Raw genomic sequence first — 13,892 nt, 5'->3', positions numbered from 1 at the left:
CATAACAACATTTTGTAGGCTTAAAGCAGTCTCTGTTCAGTTTTCACTTTGAACCCTTGAGACCTATTACAGTTTTCCCAGTACCTGTACACTTAAGAGCAAAAGCTTATGATAAGCCCTGCTTTGGTTGCTGGAAGAGCCATCTCATGTAGAATCTGAGATACATCAACCAGTCACTTGCCCTAAATGCTGACTAGCTTGCGAATTCAAATGTTTCTTCTTCCTCATCCCTTCACTTTTTTCTTAGGTAAAGTATTGGAGGCACAACTTCGGCACTGCATGTAGGAGGTCAAACTCTCTTTTCTGCTTCACCAGAAAAGCCTGAACATGGTCAGTCTGCTACAGCGAGAGCCACCAAACACAGCTCCTGTGTATGAGAGCGCAGCTTTTGAGAACAAAATGATCTTGAAGCAAAGTTCCAAGTTCCTTCAGCCCACTAACAACTTCACCCACTAGCAGCCCAACAGGTTTACCGTGAAGTGCATGTGAACAACTTTCTATTAATTCTGTCAATTAATCAAGCAAAACTGCAAGCAGCTTATTAATTTCACTTGTGAGAAGCTTATAGATCTTGCACCAGTTCTTAGGTCTCTAACAGAATTGTTGACACAACTAAGACGTAAGCCTTTAAGTGTTTTTACTTTAAGCACCACAGCTAAGAAAATGTCTTAAGAGTTTTATCCAAGTACAGCTTCCCTGCCACTTCTTTGTTTTCCTGGTACAATCCCAGGTCATTGTAAAACGACTTGTTTGGCTTAACTTAAAAATATTTTAAACATTGTATTTCCAAGCTATTTACTTCCAGTCAAGTATAGCAGATCAGATGACCTACTGGAATGTTGCTTTTAGGCTAAGATTAAGCACTGTATTTTACATTAGTAGCCCCTCACCTCATACCTTTCAGAATTACCTGCTCACACATGACTAGGCACATTTTCTAGCTCTGATTTCAAGGAATTTTGAGTTTAAGAGAGATTTACCGGAAAGGACTGGAGGTTGGAGTAGTACTTCTACCAGTAACTGGTGGTGTTCCAGGTTTAACATCAATGCCACCTCCAAAGGCCTTCAGGTCCATTTCTGATATCTGAAAAACACAGCAACTGACATGTTAGTTCTTACTCAAAGAAAAATTACATTTATTAAATAACTGTCAGCTTACCTCACCTTTTTCCCCAATGAAAATAGATCAGTTAAGTGGAGGTGAAAGCCAGATTGCAAAACAGCTTCTTCTAATTAAGACAACCCTAGCAGCATAAAAACCTCTGTGTACAATTTTCCTGCACCATTTGGCACTTCCACCAATGGTACTGTATTTCTAACTTGATTTTCCTGCATAATGAAAGGGGATTTGTGAATCATTTCACATATGTTGCCCTAAAAAAAAATGTTCTGGGGATGAAATTTCCTTCTCCATCCCAGGTACCACATGAAAATACTACGATACAATCCTGAAAAATGCTGAAGTGAGAAGTGTTGCAAAATAACCCAGTTCTATAAAAAAAAATAAAAAACAAAAGCACAGCAAAAACAGAGCTGCCATTCATGAAAGAATCTGCAGACTAAACAGAGCAATGAATCCTCATGTTATTTTGCAGATCCACTCGACAGAATCCTCATGTTATTTTGCAGATCCACTCGACAGAATAAATTAGTCTGTGGAACGGTATCTGTCCACACACAGCCATGAAACAAAACGCTAACGATACGTCAGTTTCAAGCAAGTGGCTGTTTTAATTTGACTTTCTTCAGCAGGAACACAATAGAACCCTTAAAACAGGACAGGAAAGTCACCTAAGGCCACCATCCCACTGTAGCTCTTCCTCTTTTCTTGTTGAAATGAGCGATCATTTTCCAGTGTTAACTGTAGCAAGAAGTACACTGCTGCTTGGAAGATGGGTTCATAAAAATTATATAGGTAAAAAGGTTTGGACAGATCCTATGAAGCAAAAAAACCTGCATGCTGCAAAAATCACTATATACTCTGGTCAAAGAGCTTCTACATTAAATACCCTACTAGTCCATGATTAAACTTCACCGGCTTTTCTACCTTCCCCTCCCTACCTTTCAAGGTCAATGCAGATGCAAGAATCAAAACAGGTTGCCATGCTGGTGCTATAAATCAGCATATAGCTGTGCTTTGTACTATTTTTTGTACTGTAGATTTACTGTTACCTTTCCAGTTGCGGCAATCATGCTGTGTTGAGTTCCTGCTGGGATTAATCCTCGGAAAGGCTGGGTTACTTGTGCAGGTCTGCTTAGATTTTGAGCCTGCGCTTGTGGCGATGTGTGCTGTAGTGGTGGCTGTAGAGACTGGGGTAGGGCGATCAGCGGCTGTGCTGTGGATCCAAAGTTGGGCAAAGAAATCTGTGATCCTGGCAAAGGTACCGTCACCTGGAAAAAAAATACAAATCCACCAGTAACATATACAAGGGCCATTATTTAACTTTCTTTACTGCTCTATGATTTCAGCTACGTTCAAAGTAAATGGTTTAATGAGTTCATACATTTAATCAGAGAGCTGAAAGTAAATAATTTATTGTTTAGCCTGTCTTTATCATCAGTTCTACTGGCATTTGGGTCTTTGCTTTTCAGAAACAAAGTTACACGGAAAGGTACTAACTCCAACATCATTCAACGTGATTTCATGGTATGAAGAAGTAAATTTAATTAACCTCAGAAAATAAAACTGGAATGAAACAGCTATTTGTTATGGTGTGATTTTATTTATTTTTAAATATTTTTTTTGAACTTCAGATAATTTTAGTCACTATAAGGACAGTGCTTGGGATGAAAAGTAGATTTTACTTTCTGGGAGTTCCAACAGCCAGCATTTCTGAGCTTAAAAACAACCGATCAACCAACCATGTCCTGCTCCTTGTTTGGATTAACAGGGAGTGCTGTGGGCTGAAAACACCACAGAATGGTAGTGATAAACGTGAAAAGACCAGAGTGACCTGACTGGCAGAACCTGTTGCATTTCCTAGTCTGACCATCAATCCACAAACTGCAAAAATTATATTCTGAATGTTACTAGAAGAATGATATATTCTCCAGATGTGAAAGATTCACTAAGGTTCTACTCTGAAGGATAACAGATTAAAAGTATAGAAGCATCCAAGCTTGAATGCATTAAAAACATAAACCCTTCTATAAAAGGTCCTTAAAACTTCATTCTAGATTTTCAATAGATGAGATCAAATTTTTTAAGACTTTTTCAGATATTGGTCTTGACAACATTTTATGCATATGAACTAGCCTATTATGACAAACCATCCCATTATAAGCTGTTTTTTTTAAAGCCACTTAAAAAAAAAATTGATCAGAAGATGAACTAAAAAGCATCCTGTGAATACAATGGAATACTTGCACATCGCAAATGAACAGGTCTTTCACAAAAGAATTCAGAAAACTTAAAACTGCTGGAGTTATTTTACGTACCACCTGACACAGGTTACTGACTTGGTTATACTGTTTGTCTATATGATCATCTATCTGCTGATTTCACATTTGTTTTCTACATATTTGATATTGTTGATACATGTAGCAGCTCCAAGGTTTCACTTCCATGAGACGTGGTGTTAAGAATTATGGCTACACTAAGCACCTAGAGTTTGTTCCTCTCTCCACCATTGCTAACCCACAGTTGCCCCCACAAAGGCTGTGTATGCTGCAATCAATTAACAGCATCACTGCTCCAACTAAATCTTTGCCTGTCACTGGAAAAGGAAGAGAAGGATGCCAGAGACAAGTGATCAGCATGAACTTGTAGGCCACTCAACTTCTCAGCAATTCAGTTTTTCAGTGCTTCTGCAGTAGCTCTCCTTTGCTTTCAATTTTCAATTCTTGCATTTTAGAAGAATTAAGGATTATTTCAGCCCCCATCTCCATGCCCACCCCACAAAAAACATCACCAACAACATGCTTTTAAGAAGAATACAATTTAGGAAATTTACCATGCCATAGTTTACCTGCTGGAGAGCGCTGGGAGACTGTGCAGTGTTGTAAAAATTGCTCTGGCCAGGCTGTTGAACTTGTCCCGAATACAGATTTGAAGCCTGGGTGAGTGTAGCTCTGGCCTAGGAAGAGAGAAAGACACCATTATATTAAGAACACTTCAGAGAGCAGTTCAGTGACAGCATGGCACCTTATTCTGTATTTCAACCAGTACAGTAGAAACCACAGCATAGCAAGTTGACAACCTGAAGGTTTCAGGTGGTGATAAAGCTCTCATTTGCAAGTGGCAGAATAGCTGTTTATCACCTACCATAACAGAAATTAAACCTGAAGTTCCAATTAGCGATAGAAGGGCAAGGAGCCCTGTAGTTCGGGGAACATTCCTCAGAGATCATGCTAATATACCTTTACGAAATTAAAAGAACATTCTCTTCCAAGAGTCTTTAAGTTTCCTGCCACCTTGACTATCACACAATTATGAAAGAGGTGGGCTTATCCCAAGCTTGAGTAGTAATTTAATTATTACTACATTGCCTGTATTAAACCATTAAGTTTTGCATTTCGGAGCATTTCCTACCTGAAGAATGTGTGTATCGATAAGCTGAGAGCCTCCCAGTCCTGAAGCTTGACCAAGCTGATGTTCATATAAGATAGGGATAGGTTGTGTATTAGAAGTCTGTTGAAAAGCCAGGCTTGACTGTGCCTTCGCAAGCTCCTGATGTTGCACCGCTGGGAAGTTGTGTAAGGCTGTACCAGACAGAACTACTGGTGACGGCTGAGACAAACCACTTTGCATAAAAGCTTGCTGGGATCTGCAAGAGATTGAAGCATTATACATAAAAATACAGACAGAACTCAACAACAAGCCACCAAAAATTAAGAACATGGGTTATATTCCTCAAACAGAATTAGAACCCTTAGCTCTATTGAACAGATTTTCACATGAGAAAGGTAGATTTTTATAGTCACTCTGCACACTAGAAAATAACAGATGCTACCTAAGGTCACAAGAAAAAAAATGACTAGGGTTTTTATTTAGATCTTTAAGCACACTTCGCTACGTAGATGTGCAAGCCATAATAGTTTTTGCATAACTTACCTGTAATATACCAAAGCTATTGGTTCTCAGTTCCTGTGCTATAAGGCAGAACGGTGGTAAAGTACCACATGTGAGTAGTTCCACCTAGTCATAAAGTAAACTGCTTTGTTCTCTTGAGTTCACAGATCTCCATAGTCCAACTTTCAATACTTACAGGTTAAATCACTAGATGCTGACAACCGAAGCTTCCAAATGCATTTTTTGGCTTCAAAACAGTAACACAGACACACACCACAGCCTTTAACTAGATATCAAATTCCATTGTCACTAGCACAGGGAAGTTGCAGTTTGTTTAACAAAGACTAAAAATAGTACAGCAATGCACCACCAACGGGTTGTTTCAGTCTGTCACACTTATTCATCCAAATGTTTCCATTCAGAGCCCAATGAATACACCTTTGGACTGAAAAATCAAGAGTGTTTAAATAAATGCCTTTCTCAAAGCTCCTCAGCTCAGAGGAGAGTGTTTTTGATGTAAAAACACTTTTCACTCTATCACTTGGGTGGTATGTACCAGCATAGCACTAGTCCTGCTAATCTGTTAGCATAGTGGCCATGTGCTTGCTGGCCAAAACACTTGGGTTAATTTTGTTCTGTACCTTTCCTTAATTACAAAACATTCTTATAGTTGCATTTTGAACACTAGAGAAACTTTTCCAGAATGTTTGCAGAGGACTGTCTTCAATGTAGCCAAAAACATTTTCAGAAGCTTTTTTTTCCCAAACCAGTAACCTGTACATCTCAAATCTTATCCTTCTCTGCACCTTTAAAGATGTGGGAAAAGTATTTGGACTCATAAACAGCGCAACCCAAAACTCCATTAATACTGGGTTTGTGCGCGACCAGATCAGCCAGCAGCATTTTTTTAATCTGGACTGCATGCCAGACTGATCGTGTTTCTCCAACTAGCCGGCTGTTCGCAACAATTTTTGTCAGCTGTAGCAAGACAAGCAATATTTGGTCCAACAAAGTCAGCCATGAACAAAGTCGGGATACACATGTAGTCAATTAAACCTTCTTTGACTTCAGCCTCCTACAATGCAACGAGCAGGTTTTTCTACAGCACACGCAAAACCTGTAATTGAGAAAGATTATTTGGAAATTTAAAGTGAAACTAACAAAATTGGTCAGAATTATACCATTGTTGAATGAGTTTTGGGAGGAACTGCAAGAAAGCTTTGGAAAGGTTTAGAGTGGAAATTTGGCTATCAATGCCATTTGAGAGATACTGGTCTGCCTATTACGTTTTAGAGCAAACAGAAAACATTTATTCTAAAATGTACCTTGCTATCCCCTATGCATCTGAAATCAAGTTTCTACCACCTATGGGGTTCAAATTAGGATTTCAAAGTTTTTCAAAGACTCCAATGTTGGTCCGATTAGAAAATAAATACAAATTACTGAATGAAAGGGACAGACTCCTCTTTTGCTTTTCTCTTAGTATGAAAGACTGATGTTTTCAGTTTTTTAGCCTCGTTTCCTAGAGAGATAAGTATTATGCAGAATTGTTGACCCCATGATTTCACAACTACATCTGCGCAGGCAGACCAGCCAGACAATCCAGACAAAAGAGATTTTGGGGAAGACAGAAAGATGAGGCAGCTATTGAGAACAGAACACAAGTCAGCAATGAAGCAAGTTCTGTAAATTCTGCTGCTTAAAAAAACCCAAAGAAATCTGCATACACTACCTACCTATAGGGTTGTAAAGAGGAGTTAAACAACTCCTGGGCTTGTGAAACAGCTGGTGCTGCCCCTAAACTCAGCTGAGCTTGATGCTGTCCTTGCAGAGGTGCATAGATGGGGATGGGGATCTGCTGAACTGAAGCAGGCTGCATAAAAAAGAAACCAAAAGTCAGAGTTATGGTTAAATGTGTGCCAGGATTTGTGTAACATTATAAAAAGTAAACAAAGAATATCAAATCCCAAGGCTGCACACTTGCTCCCATTCAGAAAACAACCTTCTAGTTAAATTTTACACTTTTCCTTGCAAATAGCCAGCAGAAGCTGAATGTATCATTTAGATTTGTGTACAAAACAACTGCACAAGATTGCATATAATTTTGTGCTACAAAAGTTGAATAAGCCTGCGCTAACATGGCCACATAGAAAATTCCCGTGAATAAGTACTTTTACATAAAGTATATTTGTGAGTAAAAGCTTATTATTCTCAGCTTTCATGACAAATGCTTTCATCCTCAGGAACAGTAGAGATCAAACACCACCTGCATGCACCAGAATAAAATGGCAATGGCAGGCATGAGCTCAGTTTTGCAGAGTCCTACTCTCCTCTGCCTCCATTAGCTCAGTAGTAGAGCTTGAAAGGCAATATGGACAGGGAGGGGAAAAAAAAAAAAAAGAAAAAGAAAAGAAAAAAGAAATCCCTGAATACCTGAGAAAGCCCTGGTTGAAAGCCTTGCTGCTGGGCCAGAGAGGGTGGTGCCAAACGCGCATGTTGGGTATTGAACAGATGACTTGTATCCATATAAAATGCTGGGATTTGAGCTGCAGTACCTCAGGAAGAGCAATACAATTAGTACCTGATTCCAAAAAACTTCTTGCTAGAAAGGTTTTAATCAAGAGTTAGAGATGCAGCCACCCTCAGTACTTGTCAGTGTCACAGCTACCAGAAAGACTGGGAAAGAAACAGAACTAAAGAGCCAGGTGCCTAACCAGCTTTGGTATTATTTCCAATTCACCCCAGAATCTATCAGGCTTGCACACACATCTTCAGACCCATGCAATTCTTGGGGAATGACCAAGAGATTCTGGCTAAAACAGGAGTTTTGGTGAAGGGTGGGGAAGAACATACTATACTGTAATGTAATTTAAGTTAACTATGTGTAAGGTTTTCTTTTAAAAAAATGCCATGATTCTAAACTATTGTAACACTTTAAGAAAGAATTCAAGACTTGGTCATTCTTGGTCTTAAATAGTGATTTAAAACTCTGCAACAGAAAAATGGTACATCAAGAGATTCAAATTTACTTTCTTCAACAAGCTAACAACATCTTGACACTCATAGAAACATTCATATTTAGAGTAAGACACAATTTGTGAGTATTTGCTTAAAGAATGCTCTCCATCATTCTCCCTTTACTGCAGATAAAATCAGAACTGAATTCCACTCTTCAGCTTCAGAACTCCAAAAAAAGCAGATGCATGGCTTCTCGGCCACAAACACTATTACCTGCTGCAGACTGAGACACATAGACCTGGGGACTTTGCTGCTGCTGGGCAATGAGGGATGGCATGCAGCTCAGCTGGGAAAAGTGACTTGCAGAAGCCAGGCTGCTGGTCTGCAACTGCTGTGGCTTCACTTTACATATATTAGGAGGGTCTGAGGTGCTTGCAGTCTTCGTACTCAGTGAAGAGGTTGTGTATGTTCCAGCTCCTAGAAGGAGAGAAGCAACTGATACATCATAAACCAGCTAAAGATATTGCAAGGCCTCATCTTTCAGTGGTCAAAGCTTTGGGACAGCTATGCAAGCACAGCCACAACTGGTAAAGAACACTGAAACCTGATGCAGCTGTTTCCTTCACTATAAGATGGACAGAGAGGACAATTCTGTTAAGTTCACTATAGGAAGTGCTGCAACCATAATACATCTCCCTTCTCAAGTATAGGAGCATATAAAAATACTGAAGTAGACATCTTGGTTAGTTATGCAACAAAATATTGCAATGTACAGTGGTTGAGAGTCTCACGGTTGACAGCAGAGTGCCAAAGAAAGGCTTTTTTCAAACACTTCAGCTGAGATTTGGGCATGCATTCTAATATTCCAAGGTCTGAAGATATAACCAGATACAGCATCTTTTGCTTGCTAAAAAGAACCAAGGGGGAAACCAGCACTGTTTGTGAAGAGCAGCTGGATATTTGCTCTGCTTAGTGCGAAGGGCTTTTGGTACAAGCCATCAATTCTCTGACTCCAAAAGGAAGGCCACAAATCAAAGAAAGACTGCAATTAGTTAGATATCAGAACTATCATTTGCTCCAAAATCTACTTGCTTGCCTTCATTCAGCTGAACAAAATGAAACCAATAAGGCAGCCAACAGGAGAAGTTTACCTCCTCTTCCAAGTCCATGTAAGTAGCACAGGCAGAGAGATGTCATCTTAATATTATTTTCAGCTGAATGAAGTGAAACAGGCAAAGTAACTCCCTGTTAATTAAAAGGTATTTGGGAAGCTGCTGTCTAGATCTGACATTTCATACTAGCATAAAACTTCTGTTAACTTTGTGTTAAACGTAATTCCAAAGGGAATCTGATCTCTTGAAAAACATAACCAAGTAACAATTCAACAGGATTATACAACCTTGACATCTGGTACCTGATAGTGAAGTTGTTGGTGTAACTGAGGCCACAGGAATAGGAGGCATGGAAGCACTAGAGAAAGAGCTGTAAGTACCACTGCTTGGCCCAGCGTTGCTGCTGCTGCTACTGCCACCAGTGATGGGAGATGCTGCTGAGGTCACTGGTGAACTCTTCTCCCCCATGTTTGGGGAATTCTCCCATGCTTTGCGTGCAGACTCCATCTATTCAAAAGAAAACAAATTCCCTCACCTATTAGGAAGTTTCAACTAGTCAAAGAGTCTTCCTCTTTTAACAGTTTTTTTTTAGTTCAAAAGGCAATTCAGGCTTCATGCGAGCCTCTTTTTTAAAAGTCACCATAATCGTGCAACTCTGTTCATGCAAAAAGCATACAGCCTTAAATTGGAGCTTCTTATCTGTTCCAGCTGCACACGTGCACAGTTCATCATCTTAACATTCAATGCTCAAAAGAGGATTCACTCACACTAATTTGGCTTGGTTTTGTTTGACATGAAGAGCAAAAGACACAGTGAGCAAAAAGAAAGGTAAAAAACCCTCTAAATATTTTCCTTAAGTCCTTTACTTACAAGTTACTTAGGCCATTTACATGGAACAGCCCCTTGCTTACTTGATAAATCATCCACTTTGACCACCAAAAATACCTAATGTACACTTTAGTAAACATGAGAGTAGTCAAGTTTAGATTTCCAAAGCAACTGCTGTTCAAGAAACAATCACGAGCTGGCACAGCTTGTGCACACTGCTTTACATTAATACTAAAAATGCTTTATGCTCTCTATTTCTATAACAGTTAGGAGTTTAAGTCTTGCACAGCAAGAAAGATGAAACTTCAATTTAAATATTGTATACACAGTCATCTTTCACTTAAAGTGGAAAGAGCTATTGTTTTACTGCAGCCAATTACGATCTAATTATTGCTACATTAGACACGCAATACCACATCTGAGTTGAGACATTTTTGAGGGACAACTGAAAAGGAAATAATATTCAGACTACACTCACTAATTTAAAGGTTCAAACACAGCCCGTGGACTTCTCTACATCCTTCAGCTGTCCCCAGCTCAAACAAAAGATTCTGCTAGGAGAGCTGGATGCCACAGGCTGAAATCGCTCACCTGCAGACTGTAAGCTTCTCAAGGCCAGGTGCTGTCTATAACAGTGTATGTAAAAGGGCAAATACATGCTCACCAACAAATCTGACCTCACTGCCCCCTAACTGGGACTTGCAGTCTCTCAAAGTCATACCTTCAACCTACTCTGTTTTACATGAGTTAGGCACAGTCCGGACAGACCAAACATGACTTAAGTTTATTTGTCTAGATGCTTCAGAAGTGATCAAAACCACAAAGCAATATTGAAAGAAGTGAGTAACAGGTGATCAATACACATCCACACAGAAAGTGGAGATCTGTATTACTCAAGGGAGTAAAAGGGAAGGAGGAAACTTTTGTTACACATTAAGCTGTTTGGAGGTAAGTCACCTATTTTCATTTTTGAGACCATCTTCTCCAGCAATCATTCTCAGTTTCTTCACCGCAACATTCTCCTCCAAATTGTTCCGATTTTGGCAGATAGGGCAAACTACAAAATGTATTACTAATTTGCTGGAAAGGATTTTGCTTAAGGTGGAATACAGGTAAGACTACAGTCTCCTTTCTGAACACCACAGGCTCTGGTAAGACAGGGTAATGGTATTAGGAGAAAGCGAAGTACCACCTGTGAATGTCTGAATACAGAAGGTGTAGAAGTTCTATGTTCAAAGAGATTCTTGATGTTCTAGAGAAACTACTGATAGCAAAAGCTTGAGTTTACATATTGTATTTTGTCTTCTATTTTCCAATTTGCAATAAAAGGCATAAAACAGAATTCTAGCAGTTTTGCTTTTAGACAGCTCCTTAACAGCCTCTGACTTCTGAAGCCAGAAAAAAAGATGCAAAAGCAACTGGCACTCCAGGAGTGCCTACACAGCACCATCTACAGACCGGACCTGAAGGAGTAAGAGGCTCGAAATTGAAGCTGGGGAAAGTGCTGTAATTTTACTGCTTGTTTAGTTATGGGAAAAGAAGAGTACAAATTGGAGACCATCGTTGCTCGAGGCTTCTCTTCACTGGTGACACATTTGGACATTTGCATTGCAATAATGGTCCAGTACATGTTAACCAAAAACTTCACAGGAGGCAAAATACTAGTGTGCATATCCTTAAATAAGACAAAGTTTAAGTGATCAGGAAACACAGGGGAAATGTGTCAGATTCTGGACCAGATGCCTACAAAGGCATTTTTGATGGAACCTCAGAACAGGGAAAAGGTCCAGTCAGCTCAGTTTCAAATTGCTTTGACTTTCTTCTACTCAGTTCCTCAACTACCAGCTTAAGTCCTTAAGAGGATATCTGCCTTAGTTAAAGGTGTCTTTAGCAAGTTGCTCCAAGGAGATCTCAACAAGCCTTCCTACAAGAGCATCTTATACCTACACCCTGGCAGAATGATGCCAAGTAGTGAGAGCAATTGTGGTTGAGCTGCCCTGCTGAGTCTCCTCACAAACAGCTTTCTGTCACAGAGGATGGAGGAAAGTGGAGGGGCAAGGATTATTCCTTTATGGAGGCAGAGCCTGGAGATTTTGTTCTTTAAGGAAATGCTTTCCTCTCTGCTGCTCCAAAAGTATCTTTTAAAAGAAGCAAGGATTATATTGAAGAGGATGACAAAGAGCAGCTCTGCTCTGTCTGGACCAGAAGGCCTGTTGTGAAAGTGATAATCTCAGTGCGTGCTTCAGAAGAAGCTTATTGCCTTCAGCATTTGCAAAAAGGAGGTAAAGCTCCAGTGGCTAGAATAGAGACAAAGCTGCTTCCTTTCAATTCAGATTTTGGTCAAAATGTTCTTCAAAACAGCCTCAAAACATGGATCTTCAACATATTTTGTTAGCACACATCCAAGACCTATCATCCACTGAGAAAGCAATCAAATCACTGACACTGGAACAGCAGGATGAATGACACAAACACTGCAATTGGCTTTGGAACTGAGTGGTGTCACATTCTTTGCAGCATCATGCTATAGTATCATTCCTACCTGTGTTACACATGAACCAGATATCCAGCTGCTAAACAGTTAAGAGACTGCTATTTTAGAAAAATGCTTTTAGGCACCAGGAAGTCAGATTATGATAATTTATTACACAAGAATGCCACAGAAAATCAGATTTTTGTTAAATTACTTGTCCCTCTCCAGCCGTCTCCCCATTTTTGCTGGTCTATTGTTTCAAAGTGATGTTACATTTTTTTCAGAAAATAAAGCATTAACAAAAGAAAAGCAAAGATTCAACAAGAGATCATTAATTGTCATCTGTAGAGAACACGAGCAAGCAGCTGTCAAACCACGGCAGTGAGATGCAGACCTCACTGGGATTGACAAGCAAGTTTCTCCAAAGTGTTAGTTTCTGCATTCGATCCCTAGTTTCATTGCCTCTTTTAAAAATTTAGAGAAACTGAAAGTTCAAACATCACTGTCCCTGTATACTAGCAGCAGCAACAATATTTCCACTGGTTCTCTCCTGCAGTCACAATCACAAAGCAGATCTCAAACACCAAAAAAAAAAAGACCAAAAACTTCTAAAGAAACAGTAGCAAAGCTAGAGCCCAACTCTATGTTAGTGAGTTATACAATGCACACAGTCCAAAATCCAACAAAACAGGAAAACACCATTCAAAATATTCTACACACTTGCTCTACACTGGAGAGCAGAAAACAACAGAACATTTATAACACAACAAAACACGCTCTGACTAGCTGATCAAACTGCCACTCATAGACATCAACACACCACCTACTTTTCATTATTTAGAACTTTAGCCATCCAACTCAAAACCACATTATCACTGCACCAAAATCTTATAGCTAAGAAGAAATGAAGCGACTCCTTACAGCCTTTACTAACAGCCCAGGCACCTTACTTTAAGCTTAACTCTCAAGAAACCCTCGGAGTCTGATAGTTTGTCGTGAACACTATGGTACAATGCTAAAATGCTAAGACTTTTGTTTCAGGGCAGTGGGAGCCAAGATTGGTTGAGATGCCAAGTGTTAATGCAAAACGGGGTTAGAGATTTATAATTGAAATGCATCCTTTGATAGAGTCTTGTGTTTCAGCCATCCGTTTATATGCGAAAGCAGTTCAGCAGAGGAAACAAAGGAAGGCTCTAAAAAAAAGGTTCACCAGCAAGTTCTCCATTAACTTTTTCCCCTGCATGCAAGAAAATGACCCTTAGAGGGATGTGGTACATACCTTGAGGGTGAGGTCGACGGTAGCGGGAGAAACTGGAGTTAGGCTGGAGCTCTGTTGTAGAGTCTCCCTCCTAGGGAGGGGAAGGGTGTGGGGCAGGGGCACCTGAAAGGCAGGCAACACACATCACATTCTAACTATGTCTACTACAAAAGCCCCAGAAAAGCAAAGCTCAAGCTTTATTAAGTGAGCTACAATTTCTTCAAGGCTTGAGCATTTGGCAGGGAGATTTTG

At 39.7% G+C, this 13,892-nt stretch overlaps 1 protein-coding gene across 13 annotated transcripts in view; it reads right to left on the bottom strand.

Annotated features, from left to right (window-relative positions):
• The window catches only part of PRRC2C (proline rich coiled-coil 2C), a 70,739-nt gene that overhangs the window by 4,424 nt on the left and 52,423 nt on the right, over positions 1-13,892 (bottom strand). For 6 of the 13 annotated variants that reach the window (XM_071810245.1, XM_071810251.1, XM_071810248.1 and 3 more), the window contains 9 exons: positions 13,662-13,763; positions 9,384-9,588; positions 8,243-8,446; positions 7,445-7,566; positions 6,748-6,884; positions 4,532-4,766; positions 3,954-4,076; positions 2,173-2,391; positions 981-1,084 (listed from right to left, as the gene is read on the bottom strand). In XM_071810245.1, the coding sequence (XP_071666346.1) occupies positions 981-1,084; positions 2,173-2,391; positions 3,954-4,076; positions 4,532-4,766; positions 6,748-6,884; positions 7,445-7,566; positions 8,243-8,446; positions 9,384-9,588; positions 13,662-13,763 (1,451 nt within the window). The remainder of the gene's footprint in view (positions 1-980; positions 1,085-2,172; positions 2,392-3,953; positions 4,077-4,531; positions 4,767-6,747; positions 6,885-7,444; positions 7,567-8,242; positions 8,447-9,383; positions 9,589-13,661; positions 13,764-13,892) is intronic. The other 7 variants (XM_065841712.2, XM_065841720.2, XM_071810252.1 and 4 more) reach the window with 5 other exon arrangements.

This window comes from Patagioenas fasciata, chromosome 6 (assembly GCF_037038585.1).
Source record: "Patagioenas fasciata isolate bPatFas1 chromosome 6, bPatFas1.hap1, whole genome shotgun sequence".
Lineage (NCBI taxonomy): Eukaryota > Metazoa > Chordata > Aves > Columbiformes > Columbidae > Patagioenas > Patagioenas fasciata.
Note: the sequence above shows the minus strand (reverse complement) of the source record. Positions and strands in the feature narration are given on the sequence as shown.